The 19696-nt window shown below is 42.1% G+C and overlaps 1 protein-coding gene and 1 long non-coding RNA gene across 2 annotated transcripts in view; one reads left to right on the top strand and one right to left on the bottom strand.

Moving 5' to 3' along the window:
• Positions 1–4936: 4936 nt before the first annotated feature.
• LOC142662076 (uncharacterized) lies at positions 4937–12468 on the top strand. The gene is made up of 3 exons (XR_012850867.1): positions 4937–5256; positions 11359–11470; positions 11672–12468. It is a non-coding gene; the product is annotated as an uncharacterized LOC142662076 (long non-coding RNA).
• KDELR1 (KDEL endoplasmic reticulum protein retention receptor 1) overlaps positions 11266–19696 on the bottom strand; it is a 42068-nt gene continuing 33637 nt past the window's right edge. The window contains exons 4-5 of the mRNA XM_075839955.1: positions 17695–17947; positions 11266–14335 (exon numbers count right to left, since the gene is read on the bottom strand). Of these exons, the coding sequence (XP_075696070.1) occupies positions 14301–14335; positions 17695–17947 (288 nt within the window). The 3' untranslated portion in view covers positions 11266–14300. The remainder of the gene's footprint in view (positions 14336–17694; positions 17948–19696) is intronic.

Below are 19696 nucleotides of genomic sequence, written 5' to 3'. Positions count from 1 at the left end.
CAGTAAAAGTCACCGCACAAAATCCTAATTTGGATCAAAACATTCAAAACAGCTGTGAGGTATCAGGTGAAAGGAAGCAATACGTATAAACATATATTAATGAATTAGTATACAAATGCTGGCACTCATCTGGCACTCACCCAAAACGAAGGAACATAGCAGCGGGTGTGTAATGCATCACATTACTCCTTCCACGGTGTCCATGTAACACAACGGCGCATGCCTAGCACTAAGTCATGTGATGTAGATATCACGTGAACGGCTGTCAAGCAGCTCTATAGTAACGTCTAGCAACCAACATAAAGTCTACTGCGCATGCGTACATGAGTGCCGGAGAGGAGGAAGAAAAAAGGCAATTTTTTCAGGGACAAGTTCAGTTCTGAGGTGGCTTTGAGGGCCTTATATATTAGAAAATCCCCAGAAGTCACCCCATTTTGAAAACTGCACCCCTCAAGGTATTCGAATCAGCATTCACAAAGTGTTTTAACCCTTTAGGCGTTTCACAGGAATTAAAGCAATGTAGAGGTGAAATTTACAAATTTTATTTTTTTTGCCGAAATTCATTTGTAATACATTTTTTTTTGTAACACAGAAGGTTTTACCAGGGAAATGCAACTCAATATTTATTCCCCGGATTCTGCAGTTTTTAGAAATATCCCACATGTGGCCCTAGTGCGATAATGGACTGAAACACAGGCCTCAGAAGCAAAGGAGCACCCAGTGGATTTTGGGCCTCCTTTTTTTTAGAATATATTTCAGGCACCTTGTCAGGTATGAAGAGGTCTTGTGGTGCCAAAACAGTGGAAACACCTCAAAAGTTACCCCATTTTGGAAACTACACCCCTCAAGGAATTTATCTAGGGGTACAGTTAACATTTTGACCACACAGGTTTTTCGCTAAATTTATTAGAATTAGTCTGTAAAAATGAAAATCTACTTTTTTTCTGAAAAAACATAGAAATTTTTAATATTTACAAAATATAATAAAGAAAATGCACCCCAACATATGTAAAGCAATGTCTCCCGATTACGGCAATATCCCATATGTGGTAATAAACTGCTGATTGGACCCACAGCAGGGCTCAGAAGGAAAGGAGGCCATTTGGATTTTGGAGCACGGATTTTACTGGATTGGTTTTCGGTGCCATGTTGCGTTTGCAACACCCTGGAGAGACCAAAACAGGGGAAACCCCCCAAAAGTGACCCCATTTTGGAAACTACACCTCTCAAGGAATTTATCTAGGGGTAGAGTTAGCATTTTGACCACACAGGTTTTTTTGCAGAATTTAGTGGAATTAGGCAGTGAAAATGAAAATCAACTTTTTTTCTTTAAAAGCATAGAAATGTTAAATTTTTACAAGGAATAAAGAAAAAAAAGAACCACTACATTTGTAAAGCATTTTCTCCTGATTACGGCAATACCCCATATGTGGTAATAAACTGCTGATTGGACCCATGGCAGCGCTCAGAAGGGAAGGAGCGCCATTTGGATTTTGGAGCACGGATTTTGATGGATTGTTTTTCGGTGCCATGCCGCATTTGCGACGCCCTGTAGGGACCAAAACAGTGGAAACCCCCCAAGTTACCCCATTTTGGAAACACCCCTCAAGGAATTTTTCTAGGGGTATAGTGAGCATTTAGACTCCACGGGTCTTTTGCAGAATTTATTAGAATTAGGTGGAGAAAATTAATATTACAATTTTTTCCAATAAAATGTTGAATTTTCTCATTTTCACAAGGGATAAAGGAGAAATAAACAACCAATTTTTGTAAAGCTATTTCGGGTACGGAAATACCCCACATGTGGTCATACATTTTTTTCATTAGAAATGAATTAACCCTTTCAGGACTGATCCATTTTTTGCTTTCTTATTTTCGTTTTTCACTCCCCGCCTTCCAAGAGCCATAACTTTTTTCTTTTTCCGTCAGTAGAGTGATGTGAGGGCTTATTTCTTGTGGGAGGAGCTGTAGTTTCTATTGATACCATTTAAAGTGCCATAAAAAGTACTGGGAAACTGAAAAAAAAATAGGAAAATATAGGAATATAGGAAAAAAATCTGATTCCATTTTATGGGAGTTTTCGTTTTTACAGCTTTCGCCGTGCAGTAAAAACGAAAACGACAGCGATTTTGGCGGTTTAAATTATTTCAGTTTTTTACGGTGTTCACCGTGCGAGTTAAATAATGGTATATTGTAATAGTTCGGCCTTTTACGGACGTAGCGATATCAATTCTGTTTATTTTTTTACATTACTTTAGAAGAAAAATGGGAAAAGTTTTTTTTTTTTAACTTTAAACTTTTTTTCTTTCTCACTACTAATAACTTTAATTCTTCTACACATTTTATTAGTCCCCTTAGGGGACTTGTACCAGCGATCATTGGATCGCGGGTACAATATGCTGCAATACTAATGTATTGCAGTGTATTGTTATTTTTACAGACTCCTGTAACAGTGCGATCGCTGTTCCTGTCCGTTAGTCCCGGGTGTCAGCTGTAATACACAGCCGACACCTGCAGCGTATGGAGCGGACTCAGCACGTGAGCCCGCTCCATACATCACCCCCGCACCATGACGTGCTATTAAGTCATAGTGCTCAAAGGGGTTAATGCACAGCGGATGGTGTGAATATTGCACTATGTTGTGCCCAGTTTGTGCCACTGAAGACAAATCCTCATAAAACGTTAAGCGGGTTCTCCCGGGTATGGCGATGCCATATATATGGGCGCAAACTGCTGTTTGGGCACGCTGCAGGGCTCAGAAGGGAGGGAGCGCCATTTGGCTTTTGGAGCGCAGATTTTGCTTGGTAGTTTTTCTGTTTTGGGTTTCGCTGGTATTTCAGTTTATAATGTGGGGGAATATGTAATCTGTGTGGAGAACATCAGGGCATAATAAGAGGGTATAATAATGCGGTAAATAAATAATTCATAGATGTGTGGCCGGTGTCGCACTGATAAGTGGTGTCGGATGTTACCTGCTTTTAGAAACACTGCACATTTTGCATCACCATATTCTGAGAGCCAGAACTTCTTTATTTTTTCATCACCGGAGCCGTGCGAGGGCTTATTTGTTGCAGGACAATCTGTACTTTTCATTGGTACCATTTTGGGGTACATGCGATTTTTTTTTTTATCACTTTTTATTAAAAAATGTTGCAAGCCGGGTGACCAAAAACAAGCAATTCTGACAATGTTTTTTATTTTGTTTTTTGCGGAGTTCACCGTGCACTATAAATGACGATTTTACTTTATTCTGCGGGTCGATACAATTACGGCGATACCATATGTATATAGGTTTTTTTATGTTTTGCAGCGTTTGCGCAATAAAATCACTTTTTTATCAAATAATTAATTTTCTGTGTCACCATATTCACCGTAACTTTTTATTTTTCAGTCAAAAAAGCTGTGTAAGGGCTTGTTTTTTGCGGGACGGGTTGTAGTTTTTAGCGGTATTATTTTCGGGTACATGCGACTTTTTGATCACTTTTTATTCTGTATTTTGGGAGGGGTGGTGACCAAAAAATAGCGATTCTGGTGTCGTTTTTTTATTGACTTTTTTTGGGGTGTTCACCGTGCGGGAAAAATAACATTACAGTTTTATAGTTGGGGTCGTTACGAACGCGGTGATACCAGATATGTGTCATTTTTTTAACGTGTTCATTTTTTTCCTATAATGAAACTTATTATAGGAAAAAAATGAAGTGTTTGTTTATATAACTTATAACTTTTATTTTTACACTTTTTTAAAACATTTTTATTATTTTTTTTACTTTTTTCACTTGTTCCACTAGGGGACACTTAGACTTGCAGCTCTGATCGCTGCTGGAACACATTACACTACACACGCAGTGTAATGCATTCCAACTGTCATTGTGACGTGACAGTCACACTGACAGGAGGCCTCGGAGGACAGGCGGAGGCTGCTCCTCCGAGGCTTCCGTACATGGCAACCCGGAGGTCATTGTCTGGCCTCCGATTGCCACGACAAGCATTGGTAGCCCCCACGATCACTTCGTGGGGGCTGCCGATGTGCTTCAAACCACTTAAATGCGGCGACGGCAATCTGTCGCCGCATTTATGGGGTTAATTGCCGAAATCAGCGGCGATGGTCCGCTGACCGGCAAGGCTGGAGTGTCAGCTCTAAAAAAAAATTAATAATCATTTCCTAACTCCCTTTTTCCTCAACTAGATAATGCAGCTAGTGCTGGTTATATTTTCTAAAAGGGGGCGTGAGCGGCTTGGTGTCAATAAAGCCGCTCTGCTCTGTTAGGGTATGTTCACACGGCCTATTTACGGACGTAAATCGGGCGTTTTTGCCCCGAATTACGCCCGAAAATAGCGCCTCAATAGCGCTGACAAACATCTGCCCATTGAAAGCAATGGGCAGACGTTTGTCTGTTCACACGAGGCGTATATTTACGCGCCGCTGTCAAATGACGGCGCGTAAATAGACGCCCGCGTAGAAGAAGTGACCTGTCACTTCTTTGGCCGTAATTGGAGCCGCTATTCATTGACTCCAATGAATAGCAGCGCTAATTACGGCCGTAATTGACGCGGCGTTCAAGCGCCTGCACATGCCGGTACGGCTGAAATTACGGGGATGTTTTCAGGCTGAAACATCCCCGTAATTTCAGCCGTTACGGACCCCCGCCGTGTGAACATACCCTAAGCTGCACATAAATCAACTCTATGAGACAGCATCCTGCTCTGTCTCCTGTGCTTCTATCGGCAGTACAGCAGCCCCCACTGATACGCTGACACACTGATACAGGGCTATCTTCCTTACAGCAGATGAGAGCACAGGAGACCGAGCAGGACGCTGTCTCATACAGCTAATTTATGTCCAGTTTATACCACGGACAGCGGTCAGTCCATGCTGCTGTGTAGCATAAGTACGTAACAGACAATGTTAGATACCTAGTTCTGATAAGGGCTCAGCTATTTCGGCTGGCCTTTACTGATGTGCCGAGTACAGGACGGCTCCAGGGCTACTGCGCATGCCTGGGGGCCGTCCTATAGACTTGAACAGAACCCGAGAGGTGGTCGGGCAGGGAGCTACTGCGCATGCTCTAGCATGCTCGTTCCCGAGATCCCGGCCACCCTCACTGCAAAATAAAGAGGTAGAACAGCGCAAGCGCGGCCACCGCCAGAGAAAAGCAGTGGTGGCCGGATCCCTAGGCAACGAGCAATAAACAAAGAGGGGCTGTCAGTAAGATGGAGCCAGGATATCTCTCAAAGTACAGCATTTAAGAAAAGAAGGTATTTACAAAAATGCCTAATTTTAGGTTGTTAATCTTTATAGGTATATTTGTCAAGATGGGAACACCCCTTTAACACTGTTGTCCTTGAATCCGTTTTATATATATGTATTTATATACAGATATAGAATATAGCATTTTTTTTTCAGTTGGTTTCCTTGTATTATCCTTGCCTATTTACCCAATCATTTTGTAATTTTTTTACGTCTTGTACCAATATTTTTACTTGTTTCTGTTTTCTATGTATTTTAATAGATTTTATATTTTTTACATTTACTAATATTCCCTTGATGAATTTATCTAACTACTCATGTATTCAAGTAAACTCTTTCACCATCTTCTAATGGGGTTTTCATCTATTTATAGTGTAGAATTGTTGGAAATCTATGTTTTATTTCTTACATACAACATTTATTCACATATCTTCACTTATATACAACATGCCCTTTACATTTTTGCCCTGCTGCACATTTATAAGAACAGCCTAAGGCCTCATTTACACGAACGTAATATACGTCCGTGCGACGCGCGTGCTTTTCACGCGGGTCGCACGGACCTATACAAGTCTATGGGGGCATGCAGACAGTCCGTGAGTTTTGCTCAGCGTGAGTGCGCTGAAAAAAGCTCACGACATGTTCTAAATTTCTGCGTTTTTCGCGCATCACGCACCCATTGAAGTCAATGGGTGCGTGAAAACCACGAAGGTCGCACGGAAGCACTTCCGTGCGAACTGCGTGATTCGCGCAAGAGCTGTCAAACTCTGAATGCAAACAGAAAAGCACCACGTGCTTTTCTGTTTACAAACATCCAAACGGAGTATCTTAGAGATGAGCGAACCGAACTTCACCGGGTTCGGCCGAACTCGTTTTGACCGAACTTGGCAAAAAAATTTCCGGTACACGACGTCAGGAGACAGTCACTGTCCAGGGTGCTGAAAGAGTTAAACTGGTTCAGCACCCTGGACAATGACTTCCGATCACAATATACATGAACGTGTAAAAAAAAAAAGAAGTTCTGACTTACCGATAACTCCCGGCTTCTTCCTCCAGTCTGACCTCCCGGGATGACAATTCAGTCCAAGTGACAGCTGCAGCCAATCACAGGCCAAGCACAGGCTGCAGCCAATCACAGGCTGCAGCGGTCACATGAACTGCCGCGTCATCCAGGGAGGTGGGGCCGGATGTCAAGAGAGGGACGCGTCACCAAGGCAACGGCCGGGAGACCGGACTGGAGGAAGCAGGAAGTTCTTGGTAAGTATGAACGTCTTTTTTTTATTCACAGGTTGCTGTATATTGTGATCGGCATTCACTGTCGAGGGTGCTGAAAGAGTTACTGCCGATCAGTTAACTCTTTCAGCACCCTGGACAGTGACGGACGTCGACTAGCCTCATTTCTATGATGGCGGCTGCGTGAAAATCACGCAGCCGCGCATCATACACTGATGACACACGGAGCTGTCAAGTGCCTTTTGCGCACGCAAAACGCTGCGTTTTTTTTGCGTGCGCAAAACGCACACGCTCTTGTAAATGAGGCCTAAATCTGAGCACACATAACCCTGAGGGCACACCTCCTACAAGTAATTTCCTGCCATTTTAATCCGCTAATCTATATGTCCTCTGCCCTCATGGCCTAGGTTTGACTTCTCTGTAGACACTACAGATCGTGTTGTTGCCCTAGCAATGCGCTCTAATTGATCCTGTATTCTAACTTATCTATTTACATTACAATATTGTTGCTTTCCCACATTAAAGGTTTAGACACTTTCTGCAAAATTTTATTTTCCACTTCAGATCACGAGAATGTTGGTCCCGTTCTTCCGAATGAATGGAGCGGCAGGTTGCTCATGCGCATTACCGCTCCATTCACTGTCTATGGGACTGCCGGAGATAGCCAAGTACAGTGCTCGGCTATCTCTGGTATGCCAGAGAATGAATGGAGCAGCAGGGCGCATGTGCAAAGTGCCGCTCCATTCATTTGGAGGAACAGGAAACGCAGTTTTTCCGCCGCAAAAATCGCAACATATGCTTTTTGTTGCGGGTTTTACCTCCCCATTGAATTCAATGGGGAAAGCTGCAAAACAGAAAAGCAGGAATTCAGCAGCATAACTTGACACGTTGCGGATTAAAAAACTGCACCGCAGGTCAATTTATAAAAAAAATTTCAGCGTATTTTTTACGCAGCGTGTGGATGAGATTTGTTCAAATATCATCCACTCTGCTGCTACTGTATTATGCTGAGGATTTTCCACAATGAAATACATTGCGGAAAATCTGCAGTATTTACGCTACGTGTGAACCCGGCCTTACTACCTTACCCCAGTGCTGGATTCTCAGCTGCACTGCTCATTACTCTGTATAATGTCCTCCACGCTCCATGTGAGCAGGATTCTCCTCTTCTATATATGCAAGGTGTAAACAAGACATGATAGCCCTTAGGGTATGTTCACATGGGCTATTTTCAGCCGTTTTTCGGGCCGTAAACCCCCCAGAAAAATGCCTAAAAATGCGGGGTCTGACCGCCTACAAACATCTGCCCATTGATTTCAATGGGAAAGATGGCATTCCGTTCAGATAGGGCGTTTTTACGTAAAAAAACGCCTCGTAAAAAGAAGTGCATGTCACTTCTTGAGCTGTTTTTGGAGCCATTTTTCATTGACTCAATAGAAAAACTGCTACAAAAACGGCCGCAAAAAACAGCTGAAACTCAGGAGCTGTTTTCTTTTGAAAACAGCTCCGTATTTTCAGCCGTTTTTGTTAACCGTGTGAACATACTCTTAGGGTATGTTCACACGCACTAATTACGGACGTAATTCGGGCGTTTTTGCCCCGAATTACGTCCGAAAATAGCGCCTCAATAGCGTTGACAAACATCTGCCCATTGAAAGCAATGGACAGACGTTTGTCTGTTCACACGAGGCGTATATTTATGCGCCGCTGTCAAATGACGCCGCGTAAATAGACGCCCGCGTCAAAGAAGTGACCTGTCACTTCTTTGGCCGTAATTGGAGCCGTTATTCATTGACTCCAATGAATAGCAGCTCCAATTACGTCCGTAATGGACGCGGCGTTCAAGCGCCTGCACATGCCGTTACGGCTGAAATTACGGGGATGTTTTCAGGCTGAAACATCCCAGTAATTTCAGCCGTTACGGACGCTGTCGTGTGAACATACCCTTAGGTTATGTGCACACGAGAACTGTCTTTTACGTCTGAAAAGACAGACTGTTTTCAGGAGAAACCAGCTGCGTCGTTTCAGACGTAAAAGCTCCTCCTCGCTTTATGCCCGTAATCTTGAGCTGCTCTTCATTGACTTCAATGAAGAACGGCTCAAATTACGTTGCAAAGAAGTGTCCTGCACTTCTTTGCCGAGGTAGTCAATTTACACGTCGTCGTTTGACAGCTGTCAAATGACGATGCGTAAATGACAGGTCGTCGGCACAGTACGTCGGCAAACCCATTCAAATGAATGGGCAGATGTTTGCCGACGTATTGGAGCATAATACGCCTCGTTTACGTCTGAAAATAGGTCGTGTGAACCCAGCCTTAGGCTCTGCCCACTAGCTCATAGACAACTGAAAAATAGAGATAAAAATGCCATATGTCAGTCATATCATGGTCAAATAGTATTATTCCTCATGTAAACACAATGGCAGCTTGTTCTGAAATGTCACCTGAAAAGTTAGGTATGCTTTAACCCATTGTAGACACAAAAAATAGGTTTGTGTTGCAATATTCTGAGAGCCATAACTTTTTTGTTTTTTTCCATCTATGTGGTAGAGTGAGGGCTTGTTTTTTTTTTTGCGGGATTATATATAGTTGTTATTGATACTATTTTGGAGTATATGCAACTTTTTCATCACAATTAATTTTTTTGGGTGAAGCGAGGTGACCAAAACACAGCAATGCTTTGTTTACCCAGCAGGTTAAATAACAGCATATTTTAATAATTTAAACTTCCATGGACACTGCAATACAAATTATATTTGCTTATTTTATTGCTTACATACTTATGTGAAAAATGGAAAGTTTGTTTTTTATTAGTCCTCCGAGGGTACTTAATGCAATCTTTGGATCGCTTATGCACTGCAATACTTATGTATTGCCTTTATTTGTGCTCTACTATTAAGCCTTGCCTCTAAGGGTATGTTCACACGGCAGCCTCCGTTACGGCTTAAATTACGGAGCGGTTTTCAGGAGAAACCAGCTCCGGAATTTCAGACGTAATGGCATGTTGCAGGCGTTTTTCGCTGCATCCATTACGGACGTAATTGGAGCTGCTTTTCCATTGTGTCAATGGAAAACGGCTCCAATTACGTCTCAAGAAGTGACATGCACTTCTTTGACGCAGGCGTCTTTTTTACGTCTTTTGACAGCGGCGCGTAAAAAAAATGACCGTCGGCACAGAACATTGTAAAGCCCATTCAAATGAATGGGTAGTTGTTTGCCGACGCTATGGAGCCGTATTTTCGGACGTAATTCGAGGCTAAAACGCCCGAATTACGTCCGTAAATAGGGTGTGTGAACCCAGCCTAACAATGCGTAATAATAGATCCCGGATAGCAGGCCTGGAAGCCTTCAATAAGCCTACTGCTGCCACGGCAACCGATTGGAGGAGAGGGAGGCCACCTCCTCTGTCTAACCGCTCAGATGACCTTGGTATCTGAGGGGTTAAACGTCCAGGATCGGAGTTATGTCCGATCCTGGCCGTTGAAGGCGTGTGTCTGTTAGAAACAGCTGGCACCAGCCGCTTATGGTGCGAGGTCAGCTTCTGCGCCTGCACCATATTGTCATGGCGTAAATCAAACCTAAGGGAAGGTTCACGCGGAGTGTTTTCAGCTGTTTTTCGGGCCGTAAACGTCCCGAAAAACGTATGAAAAATCAGAAGCAGAACGCCTCCAAACATCTGCCCATTGATTTCAATGGGAAAAACTGTGTTCTGCTCCGACGAAGTTAAAAAACGGCCGCGAAAAATAAGTGCATGTCACGACATTAACGGCCGTTGAAAAACGCCAAGAAAAAAATGCGACCGATTAAAAAACGAATGAAAATCAGGAACTGTTTTCCCTTGAAAACAGCTCTGTATTTTTGTATTTTGTGTGTGCACATACCCTAATAGTACGTTGGATTTTGCCAAGGAGTTAGGCCGGATTCACACGAGCGTGTTCAATGCGTGATATACGGTCCGCAGGTCGGCCGCATTTCCCGGACCGAACACAGTGCAGGAAGCCGGGCTCCTAGCATCATCGTTATCTATGACGCTAGGAGTCCCTGCCTTTCCGCGGACCTACTGTCCCGTACTGAAAACATGTTTTCAGTACGGGACAGATTTCTCACAGTGAGGCAGCGACTCCTAGCGTCATAGATGACGATAAGAGCCCGGCTCCCTGCAGTGTGCTCAGTCCGGGAAATACTGCCGACATACGGACCGTATATCCCGAACTAAACACGCTCGTGTGAATCCGTCCTTAAGGGATGTGTCTTGCCACTGGTAGTGAACCTAATGAAGGGTAAGTTGGGGCTGAGGTATGTTTAGCAGGAGGGCCTCAGTCTTAGGGCTCATTCAGACGAACGTGATATACCTATATTAGTCTATGGGGCCGTGCAGACAGTTGCGTGATTTTTACGCAGCGTTAGTCCGCTGCGTAAAAGTCAAGACATGTCCGATCTTTGAGCGTGTTTCGCGCATCACGCACCCATTGAAGTTTTATGGAGTGCGTGAAAATCACGCGCACCACACGGAAGCACTTCCGTGGGACAAGCGTGATTTGCGCAACAGAAGTGAAACGGATGAATGAAAACAGAAAAGCACCTTGTGCTTTTCTGTTTACAAACATCCAAACGGAGTGTCATAATGATGGCGGCTGCGCGAAAAGCACGCAGCCGCGCATCATACAGGGCTGACACATGCTCGTGTGAATCCAGCCTTAGATGTATCCTTGTATACTGATAGTCTACTAAAGTCAGTAAGGTGGGAGTGTAGATTGTGTAGAGAGGAATGTAAATGAGTCAGTGTTATCTGCAAACACATGCTTTTTATTGGAAAATACTGAATCAAATTACAAAACTATATATCCCTGAGCTCAGCCCCTCTTCCTCTATCCTCAGATGGGGTACCATAGGAGACCTGACAGACCCACTTTGACAGGTTGAAGACGTGAGAAGGCCTCTGCCTGGACAGCCTTGAGGTCAGAAAGGAAGTTGGAATAAATATGTAAATGTGAGAGAACAAAAAAATAATTATATTACTTGCAGATTTTAATTTGTTTGAATAGAACTGAAAAACAAAAAATAAAGGAAATATAACATGATCGGCCAACTCTTACACACTATTGTAAAAAATCTACTTAGTTTTGAAGCTTTGATATTTGTTCTTACTTTATTTTCTGACTAATGTAGAGGTGGTTTCTTCCCTATAAAGCTTCAGTTATTCTTCAGCTTCGGAGGACCAGGGGTCGTACAGGAGGAGCATCAGGGGCCCAGAGAGCAATTGGTAATGGATATTGCTGTTAGTCATTTTTTAATTTTGAGACAAGATTCAGAGATTTTTACTAAGTAACAGGAAATAAATAAACCTGGAAAACTAAGTTTTAGGCAAAAGTTCACATGTCACATTTTAATGGAGACTTATGTTCATGTAATTTGTGTTATAATGTCAAAGGTTTTAACATGAACACCAACATTTATTTTGGAAGATTGTCTGCAATAGATATACTAAAAAAGTGCTCCATTGTTCTTCAGTATCTCCACTTTAAAGCACAAGCTCACCTTTAGACAAGTTGGGGTCATTTTAAATATCTAGGTGTATTTGCTTCTTGTGAACAAAATCCTGTGGTAAACTAGTGACTGACTACAGTCTCCTCTGTAGTCGGGTTCAGTAGAAGCTAACGTTTGGCTCTCCAACACACAGACTGTTCTCTCTAGCAGTTTTTCCTGCAGCTGCATCCCCTCTCCGATATCAAGCAGCAGGCTGCCGAAACGGAGGAGAATCATCCAAGGAGCAGGGAGAACTGAGCAGAAATGACAGCTTATATAAGGAGGGGGTAGAAAAGATTGATCGTACACATTAGGGTGTAGTATGATCCACAATGCTGTTTGCTTTGATGAGACAGTGATCACAGCAGGATGTAGCAGAGAGTTTGCAGCACGTATCACTGGGCTCTAATTTTGACATTCTGTGTGGAGTCGGAGTCTTCCTAAAGAAAAGTAGAAATCAGAACAGAATAACAAAATAAAGATTGCAAAGAAACAACCGAGACAATCAGTTTGCAGAACGTAAAAATAAAATGATTGCAAAGAAAATAAAAGTACTCCGGCACCTCAAAAAATAAAAATGTTGAGTGCTAGGGCATGGTAAAAAAAACTCTGCCATGGATTTTAAAGATAATTCACAACAGAAATTTCTAAAAATGTTTCTAAATTAATGATCATTCTATTTCAGTCATACGTACTGCAAACTGATCACGGTCTCATCAGATTAACTATTTCTTTGTTATCATACGAGCGCCGCTGCCTATTTATTGTCGACATTCACTTGCATGGGACAACTCTGCGATACTTTTATAGAGGCTGTGCATGGTAACTGCGTGTACACGTGCGAACAAAAAAAGAAATTGATGTAAACAATGAAAGGCTGCAGTGCTTGTACAAGAGCCGCAGCCCCTTTAAACAGCTGATCGGCAGCGATGCTGGAGTTGGACTCTTACAAATCTTATATTGATGGCCTATAAAATATTATAAAATACCCCATTCAAAGGCACTGCCGGCTGAACGGTTGCAGATTCTGTCCGGATTTAATCCAATCCTGACTGAATCCACAACATGTGAACTAAAACTGAACCGATAGGTGATAAGTGTTTGATCAGTGGGGGTTCCAATGGTGGAACCCACCAATCATGAGGGTCCCGAGTCCCTGTCTTTAACATAGTGTGGGTCAAACATCTCCATTCATTCTCCGTGGCACTGACTTAGATAGATAGCGGAGTACAACGTTTGGCCAAGTCAGTCCCATAATGAATGAAGGGAGTAACCACGTGCTCCGTTCAACCTAGGGACTCGGAACCCCTGTTTTTGTGATAGTTGTGGTCCCAGCGATGAAACACATCACCTGTGGATAGGTGTTATGGAGGGACAACCCCTTTAACTTTAATTCCCTTTACAAGTTCGATTGTTTTTGGGGCCAAACATTTGATCATGTTCCAAAGTTGTTGTTTTTTTTTTAAGACAATATAAAAAGCAAAACACTTCAAATGCTTTAAATAAATCACAAAATCTTAATGTAAGGATTGCTGTGTCGCTGTAAAAAAAAACTCCCATCTGGAGGGGAGTTTAGATAAACTTACATAAAGGAAGGGCAGTGATATTTAATATCATTTAATGAATATAAAAAAATGTAAGATTGCATAGAAAGACTGTAGTCAAATATTTTAAAAAAAAAAATTATCAAATTTCTTGGTGCGGTTTTTGCCAAAAATACAATATAATCTGCCCAGTTAATATTATACATCTGAAATTTCAATTTACCCATTTTTTAAACACCTGTAGTTTTCAAAAAGGGAAAGGCAAAAACTTTTCATGTGATTCTATTATCAAAGGAAGAGAAGGCTTCAGCTACACTGGCTTACAAAGCTTTAATAAGCATTTTAAAAAAAATATGGGGTTCAGTTTGGGTAATTTTTTTTCTAAATCCTTACACCTCCAGCAAGAGACTAGGGATGAAAAATAAGAAATGAAAGAATTAAAAAAATAGACAAAAATGAATTCTAATTTGAAAGTGTCTCATTAGATTGTTGAGGCCCAAACTACAGACAGCTGACACACTGAAGTCCGTCTCTTAAGAAAAAATCAGCCAGCTTAATAGTAATTTTCTTCTTCAGGATTCCTTCCTTTAGTGTTTCTTGAGGAGCAGTGGAAATGAAAAGCAGCTCCTGTGTCATTCCGCCCTGGAGTTTATGCTTTTTATGTAATACACATCTTTTTCCCTTCGTAATTCCTCTCCACATAGCAGAAAGTGTCAGACTGCAGAAGAGGACATTGCATGCTTTGTCTTCCTATGCTGGTAAGCTGAGCTTCTTTCCCTTTAGAACTAGAATTGGGGGAAGAAAAAATAACTATTAAGTTTAAAGGAACAGTGTCATCACAAATTTTTTTTTCATATGTTAAAGATGTTAGTGCTTTATTAAAAACGTTTATATTTATTTGTGTGTTTGTGTTTTACTTTTTCTTATTTTTACACTTTTTCTTCCCTATGGGGGCTGCCATTTTTTGTTCCATTTCTGTATGTGTCGATTAACGACACATACAGACATGGAATACGGCAGCCACAGTCCCATAGGGACTGCGAACGGCTCCCGTCCCATCCACTTCTGTGTACGCCGTCTGTGTGGGAACGGCGCATGCGCCGTTCCCATACAGTCCAATTTGAAATTGGCGCCGTCCGGCGCCATTTTCCTGTGGACCGGAAGTCGCGGCCGGACAGTAAGATTACTACTTCCGGTCGCGGCTTCCAGACTTGTGCACTTGGACCAGCGGCAGCAGACGGAGCGGACGGGCCGGAGGGAGCCGCGGCGGCAGGAGCAGGTAAGAGATTTCAATGTATGTTCGTGTTTGTGTACGTTTACTACTGTATGTAAACCTACTACACCGTGTGTTAGCTCAAAAAATGGTGACACACAGTGTAGGAGGTTAGACCGTTCAAACCCCTCGTTTATCCCGGCACTAGCCAGGATAAAGGAGGGGGGGATGCTGAGAGCTCACTAGAGCGAGGGCTTTTTACCCAATTTTGCAATTTTGGGAATAGCTCCATCTAGTGACCAGCAATGGGAAATATTATAAATTAGAATCTAATTTATAATATTTCCTGACTCGTGAAAAAAATAAAAAAAATTTGAACAATGTTTAATCACCTACACACTAAATGTTAAATTAAAAAAAAAAAAACATGTTTTTCTGGCAACACATTCCCTTTAAATTCTATTGTCCACAATTACACAGCAAAGTGGTGATAAAATCTTTCAGTTGTCCTCTGTCAAGTTGTTAAAAAAAACCTGTAAAGTACTCTGTCAATAAGCTGATGAGAACCCTTAGCTCAGTCACATTAGGGCCTGTTCACATCACGTTTTGGCCCTACGTTTAGCGTGTAGGTTGGGAGAGCTCCCTATGTACACGCTAAACATGTCCATCGGGCTCCATTAGCCCAATGGAGGCCAAAAGAGTGTAATTTTGGCCTCCGTCGGGCTGTTATATGTCGGTAAACCTTATTTTTTGAGTGTGGAATCTTATAGTATACTACCCTATTCCATCGTGAGGGATCACGCAAAAAAAAACATATACCTTGGGGAGCTTTCCCAGGGACAGAATATGGACAGTGACGTCAGGTGGTCCTCCAGTCTCGGAGTCCCCAGCAAGAGTGCTTCCGATGCTCTTCTTGGGGACTCCGTAGTTTAAAGCCCCTGACATCACTGTGCATTTATGGACAGTGACGTCAGGGGCTCTCTCCAGTAGCGGAATCCCCGGCCGGAGCGTTGCCGATGCTCTGGCCATGGATTCTGGGTTTTTCATGCTCCTAATGTCACTATTCATATATGCACAGTGACGTCAAGGGCTTTCTCAAGACATGAGTCCCCAGCAAGAGCGCTTGTGATGCTCTGGCAGGGGACTCCATGCTCCTAACATCATTGTCAATATATAGACAGTGAAGTCAGGGGCTTGCCCGGACTCCGCGCTTAACCCCTTATGGACTGGGCCAATTTTGGACTTGAGAGAGAAATTTTTAGATTTTTTTTCCTCTTTGCATTCCAGCTACCATAACTTTATATTTGATTCGACGTAGCTGTAAGAGACCTTGTTTTTTGCGGGGCGAGTCGTACTTTATGTAGGTTCAATTCTTTGGTGATTTACATTATCATTTATTTATATAAAAGTTTTAAATTTGGCAAAAATGCAGGACAAAAAACCCAGTTACGTTGCAGTTTTAAAAAAAAATTCTTTATAGCATACATCAATAATCATAAACTGACACTAAATTTATTGTGCAGGTTGTTACGATCGTCCCAATACTAAATATGTGTATATTATTTTATGATCAGGGACATATATAATAAAGTTAACTTATTGTAAAAATAAATAAATGTGCATGTGTGTATTTTATTGACTAATTTTTATTGAACATTACTCTTTTTTTTTATCTCATAGGGGGATTTTTAATTTTTAACGTACTGGCATATATCTATATGTCAGTACATTAGCCTATGTATTGATACTACACAGGAAACATGGTCAGACAGCCCTGGGGTCCTTCAATGGACCCTGGGCTCTCTGGCCATATAAGGTATGTCCCTCAATCGGAATCAGGATTCCCTGTGACGTGATCAAAGGGAGGTCCCCCCTTGTTATCCTTTGAATGTCACTATCAGCTTTGATCGTGGCATTTAAGGGGTTAATGACAGAGATCAGATGTTTCTTTGATCTCCGCTTTAAGACACATGTGCCCGCGCGATCAGCACGATGTCTATGGTCGTCATGATGCAGCAACGTCTAGCTACTCATGATGAGCATACAGGCGTCTTCAACAGGTTAAAATAGTACAGTGCCCGGGGAGTTCGGGCGACGCATCCCACTGTATATCTATGCAGTGGGATACGTCGGAGGATACGTTGGGACTACTCCTGATGTATACCTCCGCCAGAAGGAAAAAATGTGATGTGAACAGGCCCTTACATAGTTACTTATGTTGAAATAAGACACATTTCCATCAAGTTCAACCTCTCTCAGACCTAGCGGTTTGACCCAAAGCCAAAATACATATCCTAGTGCCAACTTTGCGTCAGTTTGACAATTTTCTATGTTTCTTTCATGTAAATATAATTTTAACCCTCATTGCCATTTAAGAAGCGTTTAGATCTTTATTCACTTTATCCACCATTAATATCGGTCATTTACTTCTATGGAAACAGAAGCTCAGCGAGCCCGTCTGTTTTCATACTTTTGGTCACCTCGTAACCTACTGGCCAGATAGCAGCGGCAGCGGGCCCTCCCGACCCAGTCAGACCTTGTTCCATTCTAGAGATAGATGTGGGGTCTAAATGTGGAATCGCATCTATCGGATATTGATGTCATGTCCTGTGAATGTCATAAATGTCCAAGATGATAATACTCCTTTAACAGGTCACACATTGCTAAGCACTCAAGCTGGTCAGACAAAACATTGATGAAGAGAAATGTATCAAAAAAGGTGGGGGGAAAAAAAGTAGTTCCCCATAGCAACCAATCAGGTCACTGCTTGACAGGGCTTCTGGAAAATGAGAGGTGGAATAAGATAGGTTGCGATGGCCAACTACTTCACTTTTCCTTTGCACCAGTTTTGATACAACTCCCCCACGGTCTCATTTTCTGGATCCAATCTGTCAGTTCCAATGCTACAAGTAAACTCCACAGTTCTCTCACCTTTGGTGATGTATAGATAAAAGAAATCACAATACAAGATGGTCTGTACAATTCCTGCAACTATTGCAATGAGATCAAAGAATCCCTCAAACTGGTAACGCCAAATCCAATTAAAAAGATAGAGGGTACGATAAATTCCCAAAGCGAAGAGATAATGACTGGTAATGGTCTCTGCTTCCCCCGTCTTGCTGACCATAAACAACTGGGGCAAAATTGCAACCGACTCCAGGTAGATGGAAAATGTCCACAAAATCTGTGAAATTAAAAGTAGATGATAGATATTTAGTACATCTAAAATGAGTAACACGGTTTATTGTCCAAAAAAAACTTTAGCTAATATACAGGGTGGGCCATTTATATGGATACACCTAAATAAAATGGGAATGGTTGGTGATATTAACTTCCTGTTTGTGGCACATTAGTATATGGGAGGGGGGAAACTTTTCAAGCTGGGTGTTGACCAGGGTGGCCATTTTGAAGTCGGCCATTTTGTATCCAACTTTAGTTTTTTCAATGGGAAGAGGGTCATGTGACATCAAACTTATCGAGAATTTCACAAGAAAAACAATGGTGTGCTTGGTTTTAACGTTACTTTATTCTTTCATGAGTTATTTACAAGTTTCTGACCACTTATAAAATGTGTTCAAAGTGCTGCCCATTGTGTTGGATTGTCAATGCAAGCCTCTTCTCCCACTCTTCACACACTGATAGCCACACAGCAGAAGAAATGCCTCCCGATCTGACCCCCTTAGACTTTTATCTTTGGGCTCATCTGAAGGCAATTGTCTATGTTGTGAAGATACAAGATGTGCAGCAACTGAAACTACGGATACTGGAAGCCTGTGCTAGCATATCTTCTGCGGTGTTGCTATCAGTGTGTGAAGAGTGGGAGAAGAGGGTTGCATTGACAATCCAACACAATGGGCAGCACTTTGAACACATTTTATAAGTGGTCAGAAACTTGTAAATAACTCATGAAAGAATAAAGTAACGTTAAAACCAAGCACACCATTGTTTTTCTTGTGAAATTCTCGATAAGTTTGATGTCACATGACCCTCTTCCCATTGAAAAAACTAAAGTTGGATACAAAATGGCCGACTTCAAAATGGCCGCCATGGTCAACACCCAGCTTTGAAAAGTTTCCCCCCTCCCATATACTAATGTGCCACAAACAGGAAGTTAATATCACCAACCATTCCCATTTTATTTAGGTGTATCCATATAAATGGTCCACCCTGTATAAAAACAAGTTCACACATGCATTATAGCAATCCTGCTTTCATTTGTTTACACATTGTTGTTTTCTTTTTTATATAAACTCAATATTGATTTACTATAAAATACTGTGTTCTGTGCCATTATCCACTGCTAAAGTAACAGAACCTAGTGTCAGATCCAATATCTGGTTCCGGCACAGACATCAACAGGGACTGCACTTCAGAAATTATTGTATAGTAAGTGTGTGTATGTGGGGGGGGGGGGATCCCCCCCTCTCTAGGGAGAGCAGAAATCTACTTAAAAAAAAAAGGGGGACCACTGGCATATATGTAAAAGGTAGCCCAAAATGGATTACCCATTAACTCCTTACATGCCAAGGATGTATCATCCTGACAGGAAGTTATTCCAGTAGCCAAGGATGTATCCGATATGTCCTTGGTTCTAATGGCTGTAACTCATACTGGATCATAGCTAAAGTTGCAATCCAGGGCAGAAATAATCCTAGCTTTCACACAAGCCCTAGATCACAGCTCTAGTCGGAGCTAAAGCAGCTTGAAGTGAGAGCTGAATATACTTGCAGCTCTCACTTGAACTCAGGAGTTTAACGGCTCTAACTAGGAACAGGCCCTAAATAGAGCGGAGATCCAGGGCTTGTTTGAAAGGTAAGATTTAGACAAGCCCTGGATCACAGCTTTGGCTACGATCCAGACCTGAGTTAGAGCAGGTTGAAATGGGAGCTGCATATATTTGCAGCCCCCATGTCAGCCTGTGTGGAGGAGGAGA

This window comes from Rhinoderma darwinii, chromosome 10, assembly GCF_050947455.1.
Source record: "Rhinoderma darwinii isolate aRhiDar2 chromosome 10, aRhiDar2.hap1, whole genome shotgun sequence".
Lineage (NCBI taxonomy): Eukaryota > Metazoa > Chordata > Amphibia > Anura > Rhinodermatidae > Rhinoderma > Rhinoderma darwinii.
Note: the sequence above shows the minus strand (reverse complement) of the source record. Positions and strands in the feature narration are given on the sequence as shown.